Below are 25826 nucleotides of genomic sequence, written 5' to 3' on the forward strand. Positions count from 1 at the left end.
AAATTTGGCATATTGTATGTTAAAATTATGGCAACTAAAACCATTTTACTACAAGATACATAGATGAAGTGGTGGCAAGACAGGGAAAGTCCTGAAGTAAAGCAAGTTTATATGGACCTCCGAATATGAGACAGAAGTCATTTCAAGTCAGAGGGATTAACAGAACACGTATCCATTGGTTTCTGGTTGTGTGCCAGGGCACTGAGAATACAATGAAGAGTGGGGGTTGTATCCTCAGTGCCTAGTAACTAGCACACAGCTTCTTCTGGTTTCTAATTGGGAGAGACAAGACAAATGAATAAAATACATCAGGTGCTTATAAGGGTAAGGAGATAGAAAATTATAGGAGGCAGTGTTACAGAGAGAGTCCGGGAGTTTCTCCCAGAGGTATCATTTGAGTGAAGTGAGGGAACAACAAAGTAATAACGATCCTGAGGCATGAGTGTATTTGGATTATTTTATGAACATGTTAAGTCGGTTAGTGAACTATATAGAAAAAAGAAAGCTCAATCCATCCACTTGGTGATATACTATATAGATATGAAAAAGGAAATGGTAGACCTGGGGATGCTGACACAGGAAAGCAACATCATTTCATGATGAGCCGTGCGATAGAAGGCTGTGTTTGGTTTGCAGAAGAGTCTGGAGTTGTTATGTGAGCATGGATTTGTGAGAGGGCTGCGAAGAGGACTATTTTACATTCCAATTTATATATTTCAGCATGTTTTTGTTGGTAAAATACCAAGTATTTTAATAATAATATAAAGTATTAATAATAATATAAATATTAAGTATTAATAATAATATAAAAGTGCTGCAATTTTGATTCTGTGGCATTAAGTAGTTTTAAAACATGAAGGAAAAGTTAAGTTTCTGACAAAAGAAACAGTTTTCTCCCTGTTAGGAAGGAGGCAGCAGCGTATTAATTGAAAGGGTGGGCTTTGGAATCTTACAGACCTGGGTTCTAATGCCAGCTCAGCTGCTTCCTGCCCTTGGGACTTAGGGTAAGTTCCATAGTGCTCTCAGTTTGTTTATTCACAAGTAAAACAGTACTAATCGTATTCTTAGGGTTACAGGAGTCCAATAAATGTAAGTTTCCTACATATTTCTTCCCCTCATTTTACCTGCAGTAATGCTGGGATATATCCCCAATCTAAAGCCCCAGGAATGATGAGTTCTAGTCTGCATGGTACAGAAATATGTATGAACTAATGAAAGGTGGGAATACTAATCAGAATCTATCTTAAAATGTTTCACACAGCAGTGATCAAGTTATTTGTACTTAGCTTGTTCCAAACACTATTTTAGGCAAAGTACAGAAGTTTTGTGATAGAAATAGAGGGGGTTTAAAAGTGATGGCAGGGGCACCTGGGTGGCTCAGTTGTTAAGCGTCTGCCTACGGCTCCGGTCATGATCACAGAGCGGGAAACCTGACTCTCCCTCTTCCACTCCCCTTGCTTGTCTTCCCGCTCTCGCTGTGTCTTTCTCTGTCAAATGAATGAATGAATGAATAAGTAAATAAATAAAATCTTTTTTTAAAAAGAGTGATGGCAAAAAGCGCCTGGGTGGCTCAGTCAGTTAAGTGTCTGCCTTAAGCTCAGGTCATGGTCCCAGGGTCCTGGGCTTGAGCCCCACATCCCGGCTCCTTGCTCAGCAGAGAGCCTGCTTCTCCCCTGCTTGCCATTCCCTCTGCTTGTGCTTGCTATCTGTCTTTCTCTCCCTTGCTCTCTCTCTGTCAAATAAACAAATAAATAAAATCTTAGAAAAAAAAAGTGATAGCAAAAGAAAATGAAAAACAGGTGATGACAAGATGGGATGAATAAAGGCAAAAAATGTTTTTAACATAAGGGTCACACTTATAACCCTAAGCCTTTTAGCAGCCAGAAAGAACCTTTATATCACACAGTATACATTGCTTATGAAATTTTTAAAAAATTACAATCATGGAAAAAATTAGATTGGAATAAAAAGAACCCTTCTTTTGTCTGACCTCCACTCCCTTCCCCCGGCCCTATACACACAAAGCCTGAGACCTAGATGGTCACACGGGTGAGATTTTTATAATTTTAAAGGCTTAGACTTTGATTGTTCTAGAATATAGGTAAAGAAGGGAAGCTCCCAGATTTTTAAAAATGAAGCATGTGTGTCTTCAAAGAACAATAGCATAAAAAATCCTGTAAATTGCTACTTTTTGCGCTAAGAATTTCTCTGCACTCCTAAAAATTATGAAAGATCCCAGGAGCTTTATTTATGCTAGTTATATCTATTATTCAATATTTATCATACTAGAAATTAAAACTGAGAAAGTAAAAATACCTATTTTAAAACAGTATGTTAACATTGTTTAATTATAAAACGTCTGTATTTTCCAAACTAAATGTTGGTGAAATGAGTAGCACTGTTTTACATCTTTACATAAAAAGATATTTTACATATCTTTTACAAAAGATTTTACATAAAAAGACATTAAAAGAAATGTCTGGCTTAATAGAGTAACATCTGGATTCCCTCTCTGTAATATGCTGGTTTCGGTTGTCTTTTCAGGTCATTGTACATGTTCTTCTTTGAAATTACACTAAGTAAGTGGTAATTTCTTATAGGTTAGTTGTAATATATGGTCTGAAAACATATGAAGGCATATTTTGTATTCTAATATATTAAAATGCATTAGTCTGTCTTGCACTCTGGATCTGTGATGATTTTGCAACACTGGTAATACGGAAAATAGTGGGTCCCCTATTTCAGCAGATCTTCTAAATGTAACATTTCTTTATATAATTTTGGTTATCACCACTAATCTCATCAGAAAAGCCCACAGATATTTATTGTGAAGCTGTCGAGTCTATGGCATAGATGTAAGCTTCCTAGTAATTCTAATTTTCTCTTGAAAGCTTGGATTTTATAATTGAACATAAATACTGCAGTCATCATTCTTGAAGTAACAAGTGGACTCGTTCACACGTGAGAAAATGTCTGGCAGACACCCAAGTCTGAGTGACCATAGTGTGTTGCTTGTTCATATAGGTAAAAATGACCGTCCATGAAAAACACACGGCTACTTCAGCTTGCAGCTCAAATAATTGCACAAGTGCTTCACAGGGTAGCTGTCAGAATTTCTTGAGCAGCAGAAGTGCTTATGAGTATTTTCTGCTTCATCATTGAAAATATAAAGAAGATATATACTGTTCCAAATAGTGTTAGGGTTTAATAACATTAACGATTTTTTACCACTTCAATGAGTACATTCTTAAGTGGCATGTGGTGTGTCTCTTCCCCACCCCTGCCCCCACCCCAGGAGATGGTATAGTCGTGAAGAGTATTTACTGCCTGATAGTTTGGTGCCACTGCCTTGAATCTTGCTAAGGTGCTGGTCATTCTCCACCATAGGCTTTGTACCATCAGTGCAAAATCAACACACTGAAAAAGGCAAATAATGTATTAGTAATACCTTTCACCTAAAGAGTCTGAACTCCATTTTTGAGAAGTCCTGTGTACTAATCTCACATAGGAATATTGATGTACAACATCTAAATGAACAAGTAGGATACAGCATTACACTAAAATGATAGTATTTTACTAAGGCCAGGAAGTACTCCTCTATTGAATGTAAGTGTGGGTATTAAGAATGCTTTTAGTATGATTCATGACATGAGTTATTCAGGGGGAAAAATGCAGATGATGATTATAATAGTTTCTAAAAATGAAACTAACAAAACTGAAGTATCCTTTAAAATTTAAAAGTTACAAAAATAAAGCCCACAGTAAAAAGGAATAAATGAATTCTTAACAGCATATATGCGTGAGTTTGTGTGTGTGGCTGTGATTATCTTTATTATGTGTTGTTTTTCTCAAACCACAAGTCATTATCCTTCCCATTTGTAAACAGTGAGAGGGAGTACTCCCATTAAAGTTAGAAACCAAACAAAACTACCCAATATTGTGTGGCATCATTATCATTGTAACATTGTTTAGAAATTGTCACATACCGTACCATATCAGGAAAAAGAAGTATCCATGTTTGAAAAAACAGAGAAAAAATTATTATAGGTGATAAGATTGTAAACCTGGAAAGCCTCAAAGAAACTATTAAAACTATGGTAAGAGCCATAGGCTCTCAGATGGCTATCTAAAACTTTGTATGTCATATGTAAGAATGTCTTCTGTAACAGAACTTCCCTATTTACTGCTTAGACTGTATAATAGGAATAAGAATACATTCAAAAACGTCCCAAAAAACCTGATAAAAAGCAATATATAAGATCTAATTGAAGAAATGGAAATATAAAACTGAAGGAAATAGAAAAATGGGGTATTTCTGGGACAGAAGTGTTAAGCCTTCTGAAGATAGCTGTCCTTTCTAAATTAATCTATAAATTCAGAGCTGCAGTTGAATCCAAACAGATGCTCTTACTTTTGGAGTGTGACAGCATTGATGCTAGGTTCATCATGCTGAGGAGACTAATTAGAGGAATGGATTATAGAAGGCTTTGTTCTGTTGGCCTTACAAAAATTAAAAGCTACCATATGGTACTGATATCAGAGTACATAGATCAGAATAGATTCCCAAAATAGACCTCAGGTATTTGCGGATTTAGTGTATAATACATCTCAAGACCTCTTCGGTAAGTGATTTTGAGATAACTGGCTGGCTATCAGGCTAGTTTTTGCTAATAAGCAATTACCATCAATTGCTGTCCTGTCTGCTTCCTTAGTTCCTAGTAAGCTTCCCTGCCTCAGTGGATCTGTTCTGTCCTGTGTGCTACTACCAGCTAGATAACCACTCAGCTATCTTCCCACAACACAGAGTAAAATAATTGAAGCTCTTCAGCTAAGAGGTAATGAAACTTACTTTTATCGAAGGGCTTTTGAACAGTCCAGATGCCAGCTCATTTAATCTCACAGCTTTGAAGGGAAATGAACCTCTCTTTTACAAAAGAAGAAAGATTCTTCAGCAATGCAGTTTAACCAGTATCACAGACAGGATTCCGTTTTAAAGTTTGTTTTCCAAGTCTGTCTTCATTATAGTTAGGCTTTTAAAACACTGTGTGGCTCCTATCTGTGCTCTCAGCTAACCCTCCCTGAGCCCCATGTTCCACCTGTTTCCTTGGTCTTCTTCCCACATGTCTGTCCTTGACTACTTCATGGCTCTGTCTATGGACTTCTCTTTGCCAGGAACATTTCCCTTACTTACTTTTGACCTGTCTGTTGCTTGCTTATCCTTGGAGCTGTAGCCAAAATTCCACACCTCGTCCATATCTTGAGTGCATGTTCCTGTATTTCTGCAGTTGAAAGTATCCTTCATTTTTAAATATTGCAGTGAACTTCATACTTCTGTAATAACACATCAGTCTGCCGGGGAGTATTTATATTTATATACTTACTTGGAGAAGTACACAAAACAGTGAGAGACACGGTTCACTTTAGTGAGCGAAACAGGCAGGTCAACCAAGATACAAAGCAGCATGAAATATGAAAAAGTGTCCAAAGAAGCAAGTAGAATGCTAAGGGACCCTTCTGAGTTGCCATGGGGATACAGAAGACTGCACTGAATGGATTATTTGATATGAATCTCGAGCAATGAAAAAGATTCTCCACTAGTTAGAATCTAGGGAAAGAGAATTTGATCACGGACATTGAAGAGTGTGATTGGGCAGTGGGGAGAGATGAACTGGGGATTGAGATTAGGAAGGCAGATTGAGACCCAGGGTCAGTCTTGTTTCCTAAGGGAGCCACTGTATTTTTGAGGAGGTGTAAAAATCCAGTCGGGAGGAAGAAGAGACTGGCCGTGTGCAAAGGATAGGCTCTTACTACCTTCTTAGAAGCTTGTGTTTCCAAAATCGTAAACTCTGTTGAAACCAAAAAAGTACATTTTAGGGACATAGCTTAAAAAAGATGAGCAGTTGTCTTATGTAAATATGTATGTTTTCTGAGATAGCGTTCTACAGCTCAGCTAAAGGATGGCTGGACAACATTAGTCATCCCTTGTTTATGCACACTGGTGCATTTATATTTATTACGTACAGAACATTTTTATTTTTAGTCAGTGATGCATGGACACTTCCTCTTCACATGTGAAGATCAGCTGAGGATTTTATGTTCAGTGTACATTTATTTTTGAGGTTCAGTATATGCAAGCTTACCATATTTAACAAATTTTTCATCTACTTATTGGCGAGTGAGTTTTAAATGCTTACCAGCTGGAGTTACCTCTACACATTATTGTAACAGGGACTTAGTCGTTAGTACAAAAATAGGGCTTTCAAGCTACAGATAAGCACAGAGTAAAGCAGTTAAAATTTCTCAATACCTTGAATTCAGTGGCATTACTTAAGCTGAAGAACTTCTGTGTTTCAAGAGTGTTACTTTGAGGGTCCTTCTGTTGATGGAATGCAGCAGCAGACATGACTGTATAGTTTCCTTCCTGTGTGGAAATTTGTTTCCGCAGTTCTTGCAGAAGTAATGACAGGTACCTGTAAGACCAGAGAAAGACATAAACCTACACTCTGGTTCCTTAATTTATTGGCATAAAATTTTTCATCTCGGTTCAAGACATGGTCAACGTATTTGGAGTGTTACCTGTGTTTTAAGACTTGATTTTGCAAATGTGAAGGTTTTCTTTTTAGGAATTGGAATGTTTGGAGTGTTAGAAATATCCACTGACAATAAATTGATTCCTTAAAACAAGTAATTAAGTTGGGATGCTAAAATATTTAATGAAATTTCTTATATATTGTATCAAGACTCCAACTTTTCTGTGTTGAAGGATGGGGGGATTTTTATATAGCAGTTGTCTGTATTTTTTTCTTCTGTGGAGTTTATATTGATGTACCTCTTTTTGTGTATTGTTCAGCCGTATATGTGGGAGTCCGTGTCCTGCAGTGTGGCCCGATGTAATCAAACTACCATATTTCAACACCATGAAACCAAAGAAGCAATATCGTCGAAAGTTAAGAGAAGAATTTGTTTTGTAAGAAGGGGATGCTTAAGTGTCCATATCGCACTGAATTTTTTTTCTTTTTTTTTAGTTATTTCTTGAGAATTCTAAATGTCACTCTGTCCTCTATTGATCCAAGGTAGACCTATCACAGTTCTTCTATGTCCTTTACTTTTGAGTTTCCCTTTGCTACATGCAAATTACCATCTCACTGTCATTATGGTATCGGTGATTTAGGGGTGTGTGTTTCATTTGGAGCTTACATGACAGAGCTGGAACACCATTTAATGAAGCTCCGGTTTTTATTTTGTTATAGGAAACTGTTCTATTCAGTTCTTAATTTATGGCATAATCGCAAATTTCCAACAGTAATAAGATACACCATTGTTGGCCAAATTTCAAATTATTTAGAATAGCAGTTTTAAAAAATTATGTAAAAATGACTGTGTCTTAAAAGGGAAATTTGGAATCTATTGGAATAAAGTAGAGCAAACATGTTATGAAATGTCAACTTAAAGAAACACTAAGCTTGTGTCAGAGACTATGCATGACTTCTGTCGTCCTCTCCTGCCAGTATTCCTGCAGCCGCACTAGACTTGTTTGATTACATGCTCGCCTTGGATCCCAGTAAGCGCTGCACCGCAGAACAGGCGCTCCAGTGCGAGTTCCTGCGGGACGTGGAACCCTCAAAAATGCCTCCACCAGAGTAAGTGGCTTTTCATTATGTTAGATCCCATCTGGCCAGTTTTAATAGCATCGCTATAAAACAATCAGAAACTCTTCCATGATTAGTTAAGTCAAAAGAAGTAGCATAAATCAAAAGAAAGAGTAGTAGTAACACACATAATTTGTACATCTAGAATGCAGAACCTCGTTTCATGTTTAGCTAACCAGGATTAGCAAAAGCAGTCTTCCTCTTTCTAATTTTACTAGATTTCAACTCTAATATTCCTGCTGCCAATATTATTCTGGTAGTACTTCTACCATACCTCGTGTTTATCCTGCTGCTAGTTCCTATAGTTAAAAACTTGAGTGCTCTGCTAAGCATTTTTCTTGTATTCCCTCCTATCAGGTGGTTATTATTATTGTCACTGTTCTACAGAGGAAGAAGCAGGCTCAAAGAGGTTAAGAAACTTGCCCAAGAATACAAATCTAGTTCAGGGTGGAGCCAGCAAGTTCAGTAAGAAAGAGCAGTTCTGAAATGCTCCTTGGCAGACAATACAATAGGAAATCCTAAGAGCGTTAGTAACAAAAGCCAGTATAGAATGAATTTATTGTATGATTGAGAGAAAATATATAGAGTTTGAGAGTCACAGTAACTGGGTTCTTGAACCTTCATTCCCTCGTGGCTCCTATAATTTCTCTAGATCTATTTTGGGGGGGGGGGAGGGGACAAAGCAATCCATTTGGTTCTTTTTGATAGGCTCTAGAAACTTTGTAGGGATAACTTTAAAAATTGATAAAAAGCAGGTTTCCATGTAATAAAATTAGTGTATTATGAATGAACAAACGTGGGCTTTGGAGTTCCAAATCCTGGCTCTTCCACTTATCACTTAGATTGGGCTTATTATATTTTCTAAGACCTTCATATTCAGCTTTATTAAGTTTTTATTGAACTATATATGAATTGCCATTACTGGATGGTTTGAAAGACAAAAAGGATCTATCATTTGAAGTTGAAGGATCTGAATCATTCTTTTGAAACTTTGACTCTTCTTCCTTCAAAGAAGAATTCTTTTCAACTTTTGATTTGGAAACATTTCACCTCTACAGAAAAACAGGAAGAATAGTACAATGAGCATTTGTATACCCTTCATGTAGATTCAATAGTCACTGACATCTGCATTATCACTATATATAATAAGCCTTTTTTCCTGAACTATTATATTGTGAGAGTGACACGACACTTATAATTTGCTGTGTTTCTGTAAGAACTAGGACTTTATAACTACAGTACGATTATAAAGCGTAAGAAATTTAACATTGCGGTATCTAGTAGATAGTCCATATTCAGATTTCTCCAGTTGGCCCAGTAATTTCCTTTATAGTCTGGTTTTTGGGGTTGTGTTTTGTTTTGTTTTGTTTTGTTTTGTTTTGTCTTAGATGAAGAATTCATTCAAAGCTCACACATTTCATTTAGTTGCAGTGTCTCTTCAGTCTTTAATTACTCTTTGGGTAGGGCTTTTATGACATTGACATTTTTGAAGAGTTGAAGCTACCTGTTTTGTAAAACATTCTATAATCTAGCTCTGATGGCTTTCTTGTGATCAGAATTAGAGTAACCTTTGTATGTGTCAAGAATACTACTGAGGTAGTGAGGTGAGCTTCTTGCTTTATCCTGTCAAGAGGAATATAAGGTCATTTTTCTCCCAAGGTAATACTAAGTTGATCTCTTGGTTTAATTGGTCCACAGGAAAGATTTCTGGTAAAAGCTATATTGAGCATATTTTTAAATTGGTGTATAAACTTTTTTTAATCAAGGGTTGGAATAGTTGCAAAAGATATAAATTTCAGTGTATGGTAAGTGTTGACATTTTCAAATGGGCAGTTATATCACTCTTGTAAATGTGTCCAGCGGGATCAAAATATCTTAGCATTTTGATATTCACCAAGAGTCATTTAGAAAATACAAAGCCTTTTTTTTTCTTCTTGATCAATTGATCTTTGCAAATATTACTAGTATGTTAATTTAAGTTTAAAAATGGAAAGAAAATTGTTGAATCACTATGTTGTACCCCTGAAGCTAATATAATGTTATATGTTAACTCTACTTCAATTAAAATTTTTTTTTAAAAAGGAAGAAAGGGGTGTGTGAGTGGCTCAGTCAGTCAAGTGTTCAACTGTTTGATCTTAGCTCAGGTCTTGATCTCTGGGTCATGAGTTGAAGCCATGTTGGGCTCCATGCTGGGTGTGGAGCCTACTTAAAAAATAAAAAATGAATATGTGTGTGTGTGTGTGTATGTTTATGTAAATTTGGTTGGTGATGCAACCTAATGAAATAGTAGGGCTATGATCCCCCATGTAATTTTAATATCTATCAGTTAATACTCCTTATTCTAGAATGACAAAGTCCCACATTAATTGTAATTTTATTTTTTATTTTTATAAGTACCCTTGTAAATAAGCCTTCACGAACAGATGGACTCTTGTCATAGTTTTGTCACTGATTTCTTTGCATTTCTTCCACATGGCTTGAAAAAATCACATAGTGATTTGTCATCAGAGATTTTTTTTTTTAAGATTTTATTTATTTATTTGACAGACAGAGCTCACAAGTAGGCGGAGAGGTAGGCTGAGAGAGGAGAAAGCAGGCTCCCCGCTGAGCAGAGAGCCCAATGCGGGGCTTGATCCCAGGACCCTGGAATCATGACCCAAGCCAAAGGCAGAGGCTTAACCCACTGAGCCACCCAGGCACCCTGAGATTTTTTTTTTTTTAAAGATTTCTATTTATTTATTTGACAGAGAGAGAGATCACAAGTAGGCAGAGAGGCAGGCAGAAAGACGGGGAAGCAGGCTCCCTGCTGAGCAGAGAGCCTGATGTGGGACTCAATCCCAGGACCCTGAGACTGTGACCTGAGCCAAAGGCAGAGGCCTAACCCACTGAGCGACCCAGGTGCCCCTGTCATCAGAAATTATTAGAATGATCTTTCAGATGTCAACTTTAGGATTCTTTCTCATAATTTTCTTGATAGTAAAGAATTAGAAACCATGTGACTTGAAGAGACTTTTTTTTAATCCAGTAATTAATCATTTTTTTCAAAATTTGAGAAAGTAAGCTAAAGAAGCTTTACCAATACTTAATAAATGCCTTCTTGTTTTGTTTTTTTGTTTTTTTTTTTTTAGAGGAGGGCACATGAACCAGGGGTGGGGAGCTGGGGAGGGGCGGAGGAAGAGGGAGAGAGAAAATTTTTTTTATTAAAGATTTTTGTTTATTTTCGAGAGAGAAATCCCAGATCTGGGGATCATGACCTGGAGCCAAAGGCAGGCGTTTAACCAACTGAGCCACCCAGGCACCCGGGAGAGAGAATCTTAGGCAGGCTCCACACCCAGTACAGTTCCAAACATGGGGCTCAAATCTCTCTACCCTGAGATCATTACCTGAGCCTAAGTCAGGAGTTAGTCACTTAACCAACTGAGTCATCCAGGTGCCCCTAAATGACTTTTTACACTTGGTACTTTTTCTTTTATTAGTGCTTGTTTCATCTAGTATACGTAGAAAAGTTTAGGAAGTCAACATGTAATGTCAGTACAACTTGGCCAGTCTGTATGTTAGATTGTTTTTCTTATTAAATGTTTTTGTGGAAGCCTTGGAACCGTAGATACATCCCATTAATGGGAAGCGCGTGCCACATTACCTAATTGGAAATTCTCTTCATATTGTCAAACACATCACCTAAATTCACTTAATTTTTATCAGAACACAACTGACTGCATTTCTCCATTAAAAATAAGGATGTTAAATACACATTTTGGTGAACAGGCTGTAATCCAGTAATAAATTAGGGATATATCACTAAAGCAGTCAGGTTGAAATTATAATGCTATCGATTTAATATATAAATTAAGAGTTATAGAAACATCTCATTATTTTGTAATATGTAATAGGTAGTTAAAATGATCAATTATCTGTGAGGTGAGGACTGTGAAGAAAAGCATTGGCGTGGTATTCCTTTGGGAGCTATGTGTATTTATTAAACTCTTGTCATTTTTTTTTGGAATAATCAAATGAGAATGGGATATTAAAAAACCAAAACAACTACATTAATTGTATGAGACGTGGTGTCAGATTTTTCTGATTTAACGAAAAGAAGGCATTTTCTGCTAAAAAGTGAATTAGAGTGACAGCTAGCCTATAATTTTATTTTTTCTTAACAGCAAGTAAAAAACACCAATTTCTAAGATAAAATGTGATCAACTGTAATTGGAATAAATATTTCATGATGTGATTTGATTAAAGTAGTTTTCAGCTGTCATGTTGAATGATGGTAAATGGCATCAGACATGAATATAGTGCCTGCTGTGTGAGAGGCACTGTCCAGTGCCTGCGTATGTTAACATGTATTACCTCTACCCCATAAGGTAGATTGTATTGCTGATCTCATTTTTAAAGATAAGGAAACTGAGGCACAGAGGTCAAGTTACTTGCCTGATGAGACACAATAAGTAAGTGGCTGAGCCAGTATTTGAACCTTCAGAAAAGCAAATAAAAATTTGGTCATCCTGGAAAACATTGCTGGTGTATCCAGAGTCAGAGTCACTAACCTGTACGTTTCAGCTGTTTGTTGGGTATTGCTTCTCTTTCCTAGAGATGAGTGTTGAGATAATCCATAGAGGAAGCTGTTAGCTTTAAACTATGGGAGGGAACCAAAGCCCTTGTTAGTGGAGTTCTTTGCTTGCTTTCTTCTCATGGGGCTTTGCCGCAGGAGCCTCGAAGTGAGGTCACTCCAGTTTCCCTACTCCGCAGCGTATCTGAATTCAGAATATTCCAGCAGGGACTAAGGCCACACATCTTATGATACATGTACACGCACAGCGCACAGAAAGGAAAGTCTTCGGCGGGTTTATGATGCCTTAAAGCTTCCCAATATCAATATTTCAAATTGTACCTTTGTTTGTTACTCCAGGAGGTTTTTACACGCTGAGGCAATGCACCATAGTAAGATGGCTGAGAGGTATGCCTTTGTTTTGTTTTTGGACCTCAGGTGCATAGACTTGGTTTAATCATAATCCTCGTGTCACTCATCATTGGTCCATGCATGGCTCTCTTTTTTTTCTTTTAGTTACTTAGTTATTTTAAATGATTTTAATAAGCAGCCATGAACCTACCAAATAAAAGCTAGAACCTTGACAATAACCTCCGTTAGTCATATCATCCCCTCTCCCCACCCCCTGCCCTACGACCTATCCCCTTGCCTCCCTCCACCTGAGGTAACCATCATCCCTGTTTTCTTTTGTATATACTTTTGTTGCCATCTATATGTATTCATAAAAAGTTATATTTAAAAATTTTAGTTGTTTTTAATTTTATCAAAAATTTATTAAAAGGGTATCATGCTGTTTGTAATCTTTTGGGAATGACTTTTTTTACTTAATATTATATTGCTAAGATTGGACCATATTGTTGCATATGCCTTTACCTTATAACGTGAGATGAGAGTAACTGGAAGAGGAGGTGTGAATGAACTTGCTGTGCAGGCCACTCTCAAGGATCGAGGTCAGGAAAGAGGACAAAGAGAGATGCGAGTTATTTTACAGCAGTTTCAGGTGTACCCCTTGGAGAGCATCCCTAGAGGGAAACATATCCAGGTTAAAGGTGGCAGATCTATCACCAGGTTGGGGCTGTGTAAGGGCATTTGTAGTTATTCTGGGCAAGTTTATTAACCTTTCCAAGCCTCAATTTTCTCATCTTTAAAATAGATATAATAGTAACTTCCCTTTGGAATTTTTATTAGGATAAGAAGAAATCAACTTCTAAATCAAACGTTTATGTCTTTAAGCAAAAGTTACTCTATAGTGTTTTCAGTTTTATGAAATCACATTAAGGCAGAATTGTTTCAGAATTGTGGGTAATTTTGATAGTTGCTAGTTTTTCAGAATCTTTGTTGACAGGTAGTCATGAGCCTGGATTACCTATTTTTGAAACTTCTCTGTAGCATAGTTTAATTTTAGAGCACTTCATTATGGAAGTAAATAAGAGGGCATTAAAAAAGTAAGACGCTTTTACTAGGAAGTTTTTCACAGACGTCATCTCCTAGCTTTTGCTACTTTTTAATCCTGTTTCCATTTTCTGCAAGTGGCATTTTTTCCCCTTTTTTCCCCATGTCCTGTTCAATGTGTGGTGGACTGTGAGAAGAACCGGCTTTAAAAGGTTGCACCAAGGATGATAGTAACATACTTTTATGAACTTGTGTTCTTCGTTCATAGTTTTACTAAATGATTATTTACTGATCATTCAGAAGTCACAGAAAAATAGTCTGGCTGTAGAGGTGAAGCCCTGAAGTTGGGGGGCGGGCGTCAAGGCTGATTTTTACTGAGGAGTCACACAGCATGTGTCTGCAGTCTTCTGAAATGACTGGCAGGGTGGGGGGGGAGCAGCTCTGTAGTGACTGTTAGCAGTTTTGGGGTGTTGTTAAGAAGTAACATTGCACACAATTGGATACTTTTTTTTCCAGCCTTCCTTTATGGCAAGATTGTCATGAGCTGTGGAGTAAGAAGCGAAGACGACAGAAGCAGATGGGCATGACTGATGATGTGTCCACAGTGAAAGCCCCCAGGAAGGACTTGTCTCTTGGCTTCGACGACAGCAGGGCCAGCACCCCGCAGGGCACGCTGCCATCTTCGCAGCTGAAACCTCAGGCCAACTCGAGTCTCGCACCTGGTCAGTAGTGCTTTGCGCGGCGGTCGGTGTTCTTCCCTTGTTCTGGCCTCACGGTGATGAGACTGCTCGCATCTGTGGTTGAAACATTCAGGTTTATTCCCCGCACTCAACACTTCCCTGGGAATTGCCTGCGCAGACGCCGCACTGCTCCCAGGTGCCTCAGTAGGAAGTCACCGTGGGTTAAGATGGACTCGGCAGAGAGCGATCAGTGAGAGGCCAGGTTTCCTGACTTTCTGCCTGCTCTAGTGTGGGCGTTCATAGACAGATACAGGGAAACAGCCGAATTCCTAAAAGAAGCTGTTTTGTATGGTTTATAATATCCACTCACTCTTAATATATGTCCCATTATATTCTAGAATCTCAAAGATTGGACTCTCCTGTTGTGCCAGAAAGGACTTGATGTATGATGAAGAAGGCTGTTTGGGGGAAACAGATTTCTTCCTCTGACTCAGTTGTTAGAAGAGTCAGCTTCTTCCTGAGAATGAAACCTTTTCAGTGTGGTTGGAAATCTTATTAAACTCATTCTGTCATTTAGGTTTAGGTTTTAAAGGTCAGTTGGTTGATGAAAACAGGTCTGATCAGATTCAATTTTTGGTGGTGGAGTATAAATATAGAGTAGATTAGCTGAGAAAGCCTGAGAGAGATTACCTTTAATGCTTTCCCATGTAAGCTGCAAGCTTATACTTGACCTTGGTCAGACTACATTAAAGCGCTGATACATGTTACATTACAAACCAAAACCAGTTGTTACTTGTTGGTCAACATTTCATTTTTTGTCCCCCACCCTTTTTAACTGTCACTGTTAAGAAGTGAGAATTCTGGTTTTGTGAAATAGAAATGAATCCTCTGTGCTCCATTTTTGTTATCATCAGCTGTCTTAAAATAAGAAAATGCCCTTTCTGTAGAGGAGAGAGCATCATTACAGAACCTCTGCTGATAGAGGTTAAACGTCCATGAACTGGAGAATGAGGGAAACTGGCTCTTAGCGCCACAGCAAACAGGCTTGGCTCCTTACTTATTAATGCCTGGGGGTCATGAGAAGAATTTGCAAAAGTTTGTTTCAAGTTAACCTAAAAATAACTAAGAAGTAATAAAAGTATCTCAAGATATATAAAGAGAAAATAAAAGGATAGCCTTAATCATCAGTGTTTCATCTTCTTGAAGTCTCTCTTCTATTTGCCTTTTATTCTTAGAGAAATTGCTTATCGATGTATTGTCACTGAGCTTCCATGGTAGTATATACCCTCGAGCCTTGTTCCATGTGACTCACAGAGGCTTGCACAAGAACCTGTGTAACTATCACAAGTCTAAATGGAAAATTCGAGAAAAACAGGTGTTTTGCTGATGCTGAGCTAAAACCCTCTTGTGTCCACATCATAAGCATGTTTCTGTAGGGGGTCCGAGCTTCCCAAAGTGAGTTAACTTAAAAAATGGTAATTTGAATAAAATACATTTATGAAAGATTCTACAACATCACAGTGTGAATTTACTGCAAAAATAAGGTACAGTCCTTAGATATAAAAAGTATTATTTTAGATGAGCAGTACAGTGAGTAGAGCTGTGAGTCTGGAATCAGAGCACCCAGGTTCTCACCTCAACTCAGCCACTTAGAGTGCGTGACTTTGGGCATGTGAGTTAGTGTCTCCGGAGGTCAGTTTCTTCAGTTAAAAAAAAAAAGGGGGCGGCGCATACTAATAACAGATCATGGCTTTAAGGTTGCTGTGAGGAGTAAAGGATGTGAAATGCTTAGAGAATGCGGACTCTGTAGGTGCCTCCTCCTCTGCCCTCCTGGTTCCTGCTTCTGTGTAGGGTATGGGCTTCCAGCCATAGTCTCACGTTTCCTTTGTGAAGTATTTCCCCCTGAAGAATGGGCCACAGTTTCAGTTGTTTTAACTTCAGAGCAGTTCCATCTTAAACGTCCATGAAATTAGAACTAGACTAAGATGCCTTTTTCACAGCATTTCTTAAACACTGTCCCACAAATGTACATTTGAATATGGTCACACAGGGCCATTTTAGGGGGCGGGATGTGCTATGAATTATGGCAATGCTAATTAATACAAATTTTGTCTTTAGTAAAAACAGGCCCTGGACCGCAGTTAAACCACAGTGAATTGGCAATTCTCCTAAACCTACTGCAGTCTAAAACAAGTGTTAATATGACTGATTTTGTCCAAGTGTTGAACATTAAGGTAAACTCTGAGACTCAACAGCAGCTAAATAAAATAAACCTTCCTGCTGGAATTTTGGCAACAGGTGAAAAACAGACAGATCCATCCACACCACAGCAGGAGTCTTCGAAACCATTGGGAGGAATTCAGCCTTCTTCTCAGAGCACGCAGCCTAAAGTGGAGACGGACGCTGCGCAGGCGGCCGTGCAGAGCGCGTTTGCGGTTCTGCTGACTCAGTTAATAAAGGCCCAGCAGTCAAAGCAGAAGGATGTGCTGCTAGAAGAGAGGGAAAATGGATCAGGACACGAAGCGTCGTTACAACTCAGGCCACCTCCAGAACCTAGCACCCCGGCATCAGGTGAGTGTGCAGATGGCCCATCTCTAACACGCTGCTGCCCGCGCCGTGTGTGTGGTGTTGGGGGGCAGCGGTGACGCGGAGTGTCCGTGGCATCACCGGCGGACGGGTTCTGAAAAATCCCAGGTGGTGGGTTGTCTCCTTAGTCGTTTTATTTCTAGGAGCAGCTTCTTTAACAAATTCCTCACGTGTGACTTGGCTCATTATGAATGCCGTAGAGCCTTCTCATGTAAACCTGTAGTTGAGAAATAGTCTTTACTCCAACTACAAGACGATACTGACCAAGGCAGAGACTCTGTGGATAGGAGCTTTTTGTTCTTCAAGCGATAAATAGGTTGATGTGAGATACCTTTGAGAAGTCAAATGCAATTAAATTTTTCAGTCACCGTAGACTTAAGCGGTAGCCTGCAAATTAGCACTTCCATCCCTTTTTCCTTCTTTTGCTTTCCCTTCCCTTCCTTTTTTCCTTCTTTCCGTCCTTCCTTTCTCTCTCTCTCTCTTTTTTTTTCCCCTTTCTCCAGAGATGGAACTTCTGGTGTTCATTACAACCACCCATAGGAAACATGGACTGTTTGGAACTTCTGGTTTTCCATGATAACTTGTAACTCTTTTTTTTTGCTTTGCGTCACTTAGGGCAAGATGACCTCATTCAGCATCAAGATATGAGGATGTTGGAGCTCACACCAGAACCAGACCGGCCTCGTATTCTGCCTCCTGATCAGCGACCTCCTGAGCCACCTGAACCACCACCAGTCACTGAAGAAGATCTGGATTATCGGACAGAAAACCAGCATGTTCCCACCACTAGCTCTGCGTTAACTGACCCTCACGCCGGAGTGAAAGCTGCCTTGTTACAGCTGCTCGCCCAGCATCAGCCCCAGGATGACCCCAAAAGAGAAAGTGGTATTGATTACCAGGCAGGAGACACTTACGTACCCACTTCCGACTACAAGGACAATTTTGGATCCTCCTCTTTCTCTTCCGCTCCCTACGTTAGCAGTGACGGTCTGGGAGGTAGCTCTGCTCCAACACTGGAACGACGGAGCTTCATTGGAAACTCGGATATTCAGTCTTTGGATAACTACAGTACTGCTTCATCTCATTCTGGTGGTCCGCCTCAGCCTTCTGCCTTTTCCGAGTCATTTCCCAGTTCAGTAGCTGGATATGGAGACGTTTACCTCAATACCGGTCCCATGTTGTTTAGTGGAGACAAGGACCACAGGTTTGAATATAGCCATGGCCCCATTGCAGTCCTGGCCAACAGCAGTGACCCTCCCGCAGGGCCAGAGAGTACTCATCCTTTGCCAGCAAAGATGCACAACTATAACTATGGCGGTAACTTACAGGAAAACCCGGGTGGCCCTGGCCTCATGCACGGGCAGACCTGGACTTCTCCTGCCCAAGGACCTGGATACTCACAAGGATACAGGGGACACATTAGCACACCAGCTGGCAGAGGTCGAGGCAGAGGGTTACCATACTGAGTATCTGTTTTTCCTCAGGCACATCATTTTTATCTGGAAAGACTTTTCTAGCTGCAATTTAAGGCAGCAATCCAAGAGACTTGAATAATATTAATTCAACAACAGCTTTATTTTTATGTGGAAAAGGGTCTTGCATACAATAGTTTAAAAAAAAAAGAAAAAAAACCTTTGCTTAAATTCATGCTGTTCTAAAAACTAGATCTGTTGATTGTACATCTTCACAAATTCTAGTTAACAGTTTTATTTTGTATTCTTGCAGTTTTAAGTGGATGCTAATCTTAGGGACATAAGAGTCTTTTATGGCCCTCTTGCAGATCTTCTGAACTATGCACATTTGTGCTTATTTTGTAAGTTTGGACCAACTTTTATGTAACAACCAACCAACCCCTCCCCTGCCCCCCTCAGTTTTACAACAATCAGAAAGGGCACTGATTTATTTGGTATTTTCTTTTTACAAAGCTACCTTTAGTCAAAGGTCACTGTCAGTCTTTGCACCTGCTTTCAGTGTTATTGTGAAAGGTGTACTTTGTGCTCACTTCAGAAAATAAAACACAACCTTTCTCTTGATGCAACAGTTTTATAAAAAAAAAAAATGGTCAACGTTATTTTTGTTTTATTTTGCAGATTATCATAGCCGAGCAAAATGCATTCAAATGAAATAGTGGGTTTTATATGAAAAATATGGGGTGGGGAGGGTAAGTAAGTGCCTTAACAGGTAAGCTTAAGGTCTGAAAAAGCAGTTAACCTTTATACCCATTTGTCTTCTAAAGGGAATCAATACACTGTATTGAAGAGGCAGGGAGCTCTCCAGTGTTTTCGGGGCTGCCTGTCAGTTCCTGCTAGATCCATTCCCTCTGCCTGTCCCACTTCTTTCTTGCCTATCGCTGGGCTGTGTTACGTTCCACTATCACCTGGTCTTGATAGGAGAGTGAGAGCAAACAAAGGGACTAGAACTCCAGTCAGGACCTCGTTACTTCCAAGAAGTTCTACAAAGTTATGTCATTTAAGTGGTTGAAAGTAATAGCTAAATGAGCATTTCCAAGTACCATTTTTTCCCAGGCTGCCATATTGTCCCTGTTTCATTTTGTCATGGATCATTGGAAGGCAGTAGTATAGACGCAAGGCTTCAGAAACAGAATTTCCCTGATTCTGTTAAAGTTTATGGGGGGGGGGGGGTGGCAAACATCATATATCTTAAGTTATGCAATGCCATTTTAAGAAAAAATTTAACTGTTTGGTTTGTTAACTAGAAACATTGCCTAGATTGAATTTACTGATGCTAAAAAGAAAAAGTAGTGAAAGAAAACCTCTTCTCTTCCCTCCTCTTACCTTCTGTGAGGTTTATTACGACTTCTGCCAGACTTAGAGCAACTTTAGTTCATTTTTAACATTTTTTTCTTTTTTTAAAAGCAACAAAGAATGACAGACTAACCCTTATGTAAGCCGTAATGGTGTCAAGTCTAACTAACTTTTCGTGCATGCTCACGCACACACAGAATTATAATAATTCTCGAAAGGAACCAAAGGTGAAGAACCAGTGTTTCCGTTAATCACTAAATGGAAAAATAAACTCTGGAAATGAGAGTCGTGCCAATTAGCCATTTTGTTTTAACTGCTCTCCGGGTAACTTACTTTTTGATTGGAATTGTAAATTGAAAGAACTGTTTTAGAATGGAAATTGCTCCAGTTCTAAACTCAGTCTTTTTACCCCCACGCCCTCTATCTGACTTGTGACCCTTCATTTCAAAACAGTATATGGGAAACATTGTAGTTTGGTGACAGGATATTTTAAAGTGGATATTTTACCATTTTACTGCTATAAAATGAGTTGATGTCAGTTGATCATTTTATTTTTTCGATGGAACTTTTTTTTTGTTGTTGGGGAGAAAGAAATGAATGGAAGAAAAATTATTTTGCTTTTATTTGAATATTGCGTACTAACAACTTATATAATAAAACTACATTGCAGGAAGTGAAGAAATATTTTGAAATTTAGCAAAATAGCTACAGTATTCAAGTATCTGAAATTTTAATATGGTGAGTCTTAGCGCTTTAGACTTTCCTATAAGTGACAGTATCTAAGTTATTCTTAATAGTCACAGTCGATAATTCTGCTGACCATAGCAGCTAACCTAAAATTGAAGATATTTATGTGACATGAATAGCCTGTGTTTTAAAAATTAAATATTTTATATAAAATTGAACTGTGTTTGGATAGTTCTTCCAACATTTCAGTGACGTATGTATTTTGGGTGAGTGGCTGGGAGGACAGGGAAACGGTTGATGGAATTGGAAATCTGAACTACAGCTTCTAATAGTACCCTAAGACATCGTTAATTGTGAGACATACCAATATTTTACGTACCATTTAGAAAAAAATTGTTGCCAATTAAATGACAACACAATGCTAAGATGCATGAATCATAAGACACTTCCCAAATTCAGAGATGTTAGTCTACAAAAGAATCAATGAAATATGGTAGTAAAACTAATCAATGAAATACGGTAGTAAAACTCTTCATGCGTCCCTTCCGTACCATTGAATACTTGAGCAAATTTGGTTTCATAAAAAGAACAGGGATGGAAGTCACTAATTCCAAATTATAATTACCGTAATCCCTGAGTATTCCGGAGTGAAATCTCAGGAACATAATATATTACTTAAGTTTTGGGGACAGACACAGGTAAGTCAGATGGCAACTATAAAGATGAAAGTTGAAGGCTCAGAAGCCTGACCTACCAAAACAAGACATTTTACTGTCTCCCCTGTGGAGCTCCCTTTTTTGTTTCCTGACCCAGGAAGTTCCTGCATGCAACTCAAGTCTCCTATTTGTTGGAGACTTGGGGTCACCCATGAAATTTTAAGAGACTCATTTAAGGGGTGATTGATGAAAATGGTTTGGGGGAATGTGAATTAGGATAATGCTCTAGCTGTGATTAGGGCTTCGTTCTGTCAGTGAACATACAGTCAGCGCCTGCCCAGTGCCAAGCACTCGGGACGCGTCAGTATAGTTGAGTACTTGGTATGTCAGTAATGCCCGCGAAGGGCATTAAGTCATACTTGTGGTGGGCTGACAGGCTACTCAGCTGTATCTAAATTACACGTAAGTGAACGTAAGAGATGACAATGTGAGTGTGAAATTTTATAGTCAAATTGGAATAGAGAAATAACATTCCAGAAAGAAATAGAACAGCTGGAAACTCTATCATGAAAACATATTTTAACTTGCATCTGTCCAGTTTGTAAAAAGCCAATCTGCAGAAAAGATCAGGATTTCTTAAGAAAGGTGGAAGGTGAAATGGGTTAAATGCTTCCAAACTACTCACAGGAACTTGTGAGTCAAAAAAGTTTTGCTGTGTTTGCTGGGAGCACAGTCCAATTTTACGCAACTTTCCACCATAAGTCCTTTTTCTTTATTTTTTTTATTTTTTATTTTTTTTAAGTAAACCTGAAATACAAGTTCTGAATGAAGATCTACTGATCCTCAGGGATACTGGTTTGGGTACTTTTAAAGTCTGAAACATACATTCTAATAATCTAGTATCATACGATACATCCCCTTGCTTTATATAGCTAAGAAGAAGATTCAGAGATGGGTTGCCTGGGCTGTCCCTCTAAGCCTTATCTAAATTCTGCAGGAAACACTTAACTTTTTAACAAGAAAATGGACTTAAAATAGTTACCAGTATCTAAAATAAATTTATAAACTGAACAATGAGTTTAACACAAATGATTTCAAAAAGTCAACTTGAAAAACAAAAAATAGAGAAATAGAAAACAAGAAGCCTAGAGCAGGATGGCTAGGTTTTAAAAAGGAGGTTCCTCTTTTTTTTTTTTTTTTTTTAAAGACCGTAGTTATTACAATTCGGTAGTAAGACAAAATCTTTCATTTAAATCTGTTTTCTGTTTGTAGGAGGAAAATCAGCAGTCCTCTGCAAACATTAATTTTAAATTCTTCCAAGGTTTTATAATTTTCAACAGTGTTAGGAGAGAGCAACAGTTTCTCATTTATCAAAGCCTCTTCAGATAATTTCTTAAAGTGTTTTTAGTTTAATTAAAAATAAAAGCTATTAAGAACAAATTAATAAGCTATCAAGTGATCCAGTTGAAGATGGAGAAAACAGAGTATTGACCATAATGGAAAAAAAACTTGTCCTTTGAATTATGTAGACTAACAAGTTTTGTGGGTCTTACTCCTTTCACCATGTCAAATGTCCTATTAAAAAAGAATTTTTAGTTCTAATTGCATTCAGAATGAGGCCCTGTAAATGAATCTCCCTTTGGGGTTTTTTTTGTTTTTGTTTTTGTTTTTTACAGTTAGTTTGTTGTAAAGGTGTTGTGCTTTCTTGCAAGAACTTTTAGTAAAGTCTTGTAACTGTGAAATCTGATGTGTTTAATATAAGCCATTTGTTTAAAAAAAAAAAAAAAAAAGGCTGTATATGATAGTCTGTAAATAAACTGCCATAAGAATTCCAGGCCATTTTTAGCCTTGTTTTATTCTTGCTTATACCCAGAACAGACTTTAAGAAACAATCTTGTCTGACAAAGAGGAACTTGTTATCCATTGTGCCATGTTGTAGGGACAAAGCTTAAAACCCAGAACACTGAATTCCCAGGGCGCCTGGGCGGCTCAGTTGGATAAGAACACTTATTTTTCCCTTTTTAGCCTGGTACACACCCGAAAATGTAGGAACACATCCAGTCATAACCATTAATATTTAGCCTTGATGGATGTATATAAATGAGCATCTACTCTTCTTACAACAAATGGGTTTATATTGCCCATAAGTTTGTGGTTTAGTTTTTTCATTTAATAATACATTGTGAACATCCTTCTCTGTCAACAATTACATTCTACCTTCTTTATTTTTTTCCTAAATCATAGAATCTTAGTGTTTTTTTTTTAAAGATTTTATTTATTTATTTGACAGACAGAGATCACAAGTAGGCAGAGAGGCAGGCAGAGAGGAGGAAGCAGGCTCCCTGCTGAGCAGAGAGCCTGATGAGGGGGGCTCGATCCCAGGACCCTGAGATCATGACCTGAGCTGAAGGCAGAGGCTTTAACCCACTGAGCCACCTAGGCGCCCCTCTACCTTCTTTTTGATGGTTATCAATTATTCCTTTATAGAAGAACCATAACCTAAAATGTCTTCATTGCCAGACACAAACTATTTCTAACTTTTCTGTTAAAAATGACAGTGTGCTAAGAATCTGCATAAATACACAATACCCATGATTTCTTTGGCATTGCTGGTGCAAAGAGTATCCTTCTAAACCCCTGCTGAACCCAAATTGCCCAGGAAAGGTCTATAAGTTTTGCATTCACTCCTGTCACTCTTCCTTTAGCTCTGTTAAAACTTTTAAAGCTGCCATTTGGACTAGTGATGGATCATCTTAATTTGTATTTCTTTGATTGCTAATGAAATTCATTATTATTTCATGTCAGCCAGGTATCTTTTCTTTTATTAACTATTCACATGTTTAATTTTTAGGTGTTTATCTCTGTCTCTTTGAAGAGCTCTTTGTATAAGAAAGAGAGCCTTATGGAAACTATAACTTTAAAAATACTGAATGGTGTGTTTTGATGTAGGAAAATTTTAACAGTTACATATATATGTAGTCAATTCTACTCTGTTCCTATGGTTTCTCCTTAGAAAAGCTTTCTCCAAGATGATTTTAATTTTCACACAAGTTTTGTTTTACTTCTCTGGCTTCCTACTCTCGCCCTTTAGTGCTAAACCATTTTAGAATTTAACCGATTAGATGTTGTGAGGTAAGGGTCCAACTTTGTTGCTTTCTTTGGGGGCCTTCTGTTGATTTGTAATGTTCCTGTTTAGCTTTAAATGTTTGGAAGACATAGTAAATTATACAAACAGCCTTGGTGAACCGTACATCCTAGTCCTAGTTTGTAAATACCATCTATGTATTTTTGGAGTCTGTTTCTGGGCTTTCAGTTATATTACACCCTGATTTCTTTTGTTACAAGTTTGCTTGGATCATATCTTTATAAATTATGCATCTGACATTGTAGTGTTTTTATCACTGTATTTTCAATTCTTAGAACAATGGGTAGTACATTGCAGACAATAATACTGTTGTAGGAGGGAACTTAAGTGTCCCTTTTTCAAAGGTTTCTATTCTGGCCTGTTTATTTTTCCCTGTGACTATCAGAATCATTTTGATCACTTTTCCAATGGTATCCTCTTAGGATCGTAACTGGAAACATTAAGTGTTTAATTTACTTGGAAGTCTTTCTGTTGAGAGCACAGAATTGGGTTTTTTTGCATGTTCCTCCTTAAAAGTTCCAAAATTTTCTTTACCATAGTTCTGACATGTTGCTTTTTTAAATAAGTTTCCAAAAAATATTTTTGTTGACTTTAGAAATTTTGTTGACTCGTATTATATAAGTACAGTAATATCTTAAACTGGGCACTGCATAAATCAGAAAGGTGTCATGTGGGTTTTTAAAGCACTGTCCACAATAACTTTTTTTTTTTTTAAAGATTTTATTTATTTGGGCACATGGGTGGCTCAGTGGGTTAAGCCGCTGCCTTCGGCTCAGGTCATGATCTCAGGGTCCTGGGATCAAGTCCCGCATCGGGCTCTCTGCTCAGCAGGGAGCCTGCTTCCCTTCCTCTCTCTCTGCCTACTTCTCTGCCTACTTGTGATCTCTCTCTCTCTCTGTCAAATAAATAAATAAAATCTTTAAAAAAAAAGATTTTATTTATTTATTTGACACAGAGAGAGAGATCACAAGCAGGCAGCGAGGCAAGCAGAGAAAGAGAGGGGGAAGGCTCCCTGCTGAGCAGAGAACCCCATGTGGGGCTGGATCCCAGGACCCTGAGATCTTGACCTGAGCCGAAGGCAGAGGCTTAATCCACTGAGCCACCCAGGGTCCCCTGGCCACATTAACTTTTATTATGATTTTTAATAATTTTCAGTTGATTGAAAATGATAATGAGCATTCTTGTTTCTGATTTTATGAATATCTAGTTTTTAGTATTTCACTCCTGTGTATAATTTTAAGTACGAATTAGAAATTGAATATTAAGAATATGCATGAAGCCTATTTATTAGGAACAGACATTAAATTTTTTTCAAATGACTTTTCAATGTCTACCGTTACACAGATTTTCTCCTTTGAGCTACGATAATAGAAACAAACTATGTTAGTAGAATCTAATATTGAGCCGCTCATTTAAAATGCTGCTGTATTCTGTTGACTAACCCTGTATTTAGGATTTTGTATTTATGCATAAGAGACAAGTCTGGTTTTGATTAACAGGTTTTGATAGCTTTACAGAATAAACTGGGAAACTATCTCATGCTTGATTTAGAATAGTTTATATATTGTGAGGATTATCTGTTTATTGACCTTGACTCTTCTACAAGGTGATTATTTCAGTTTTTTTTACTTCCTCGTGTTCTTTCTTTTTTTTTTTTTTTTTTAAGATTTTTTACTTATTTGACAGACATCACAGGTAGGCAGAGAGGCAGGCAGAG

General features: G+C 37.9%; 1 protein-coding gene across 2 annotated transcripts in view; it reads left to right on the forward strand.

Annotated features, from left to right (window-relative positions):
* CDK13 (cyclin dependent kinase 13) overlaps positions 1–20526 on the forward strand; it is a 121865-nt gene extending 101339 nt beyond the window's left edge. The window contains exons 10-14 of one of the 2 annotated variants that reach the window (XM_059170559.1): positions 6851–6967; positions 7509–7640; positions 14107–14312; positions 16389–16841; positions 17472–20526. In XM_059170559.1, coding sequence (XP_059026542.1) covers positions 6851–6967; positions 7509–7640; positions 14107–14312; positions 16389–16841; positions 17472–18322 — 1759 coding nt within the window. In that variant the 3' untranslated portion in view covers positions 18323–20526. The remainder of the gene's footprint in view (positions 1–6850; positions 6968–7508; positions 7641–14106; positions 14313–16388; positions 16842–17471) is intronic. The other variant, XM_059170561.1, reaches the window with a different exon arrangement.
* Positions 20527–25826: the final 5300 nt, after the last annotated feature.

Source organism: Mustela lutreola, chromosome 4, assembly GCF_030435805.1.
Source record: "Mustela lutreola isolate mMusLut2 chromosome 4, mMusLut2.pri, whole genome shotgun sequence".
Classification (NCBI taxonomy): domain Eukaryota; kingdom Metazoa; phylum Chordata; class Mammalia; order Carnivora; family Mustelidae; genus Mustela; species Mustela lutreola.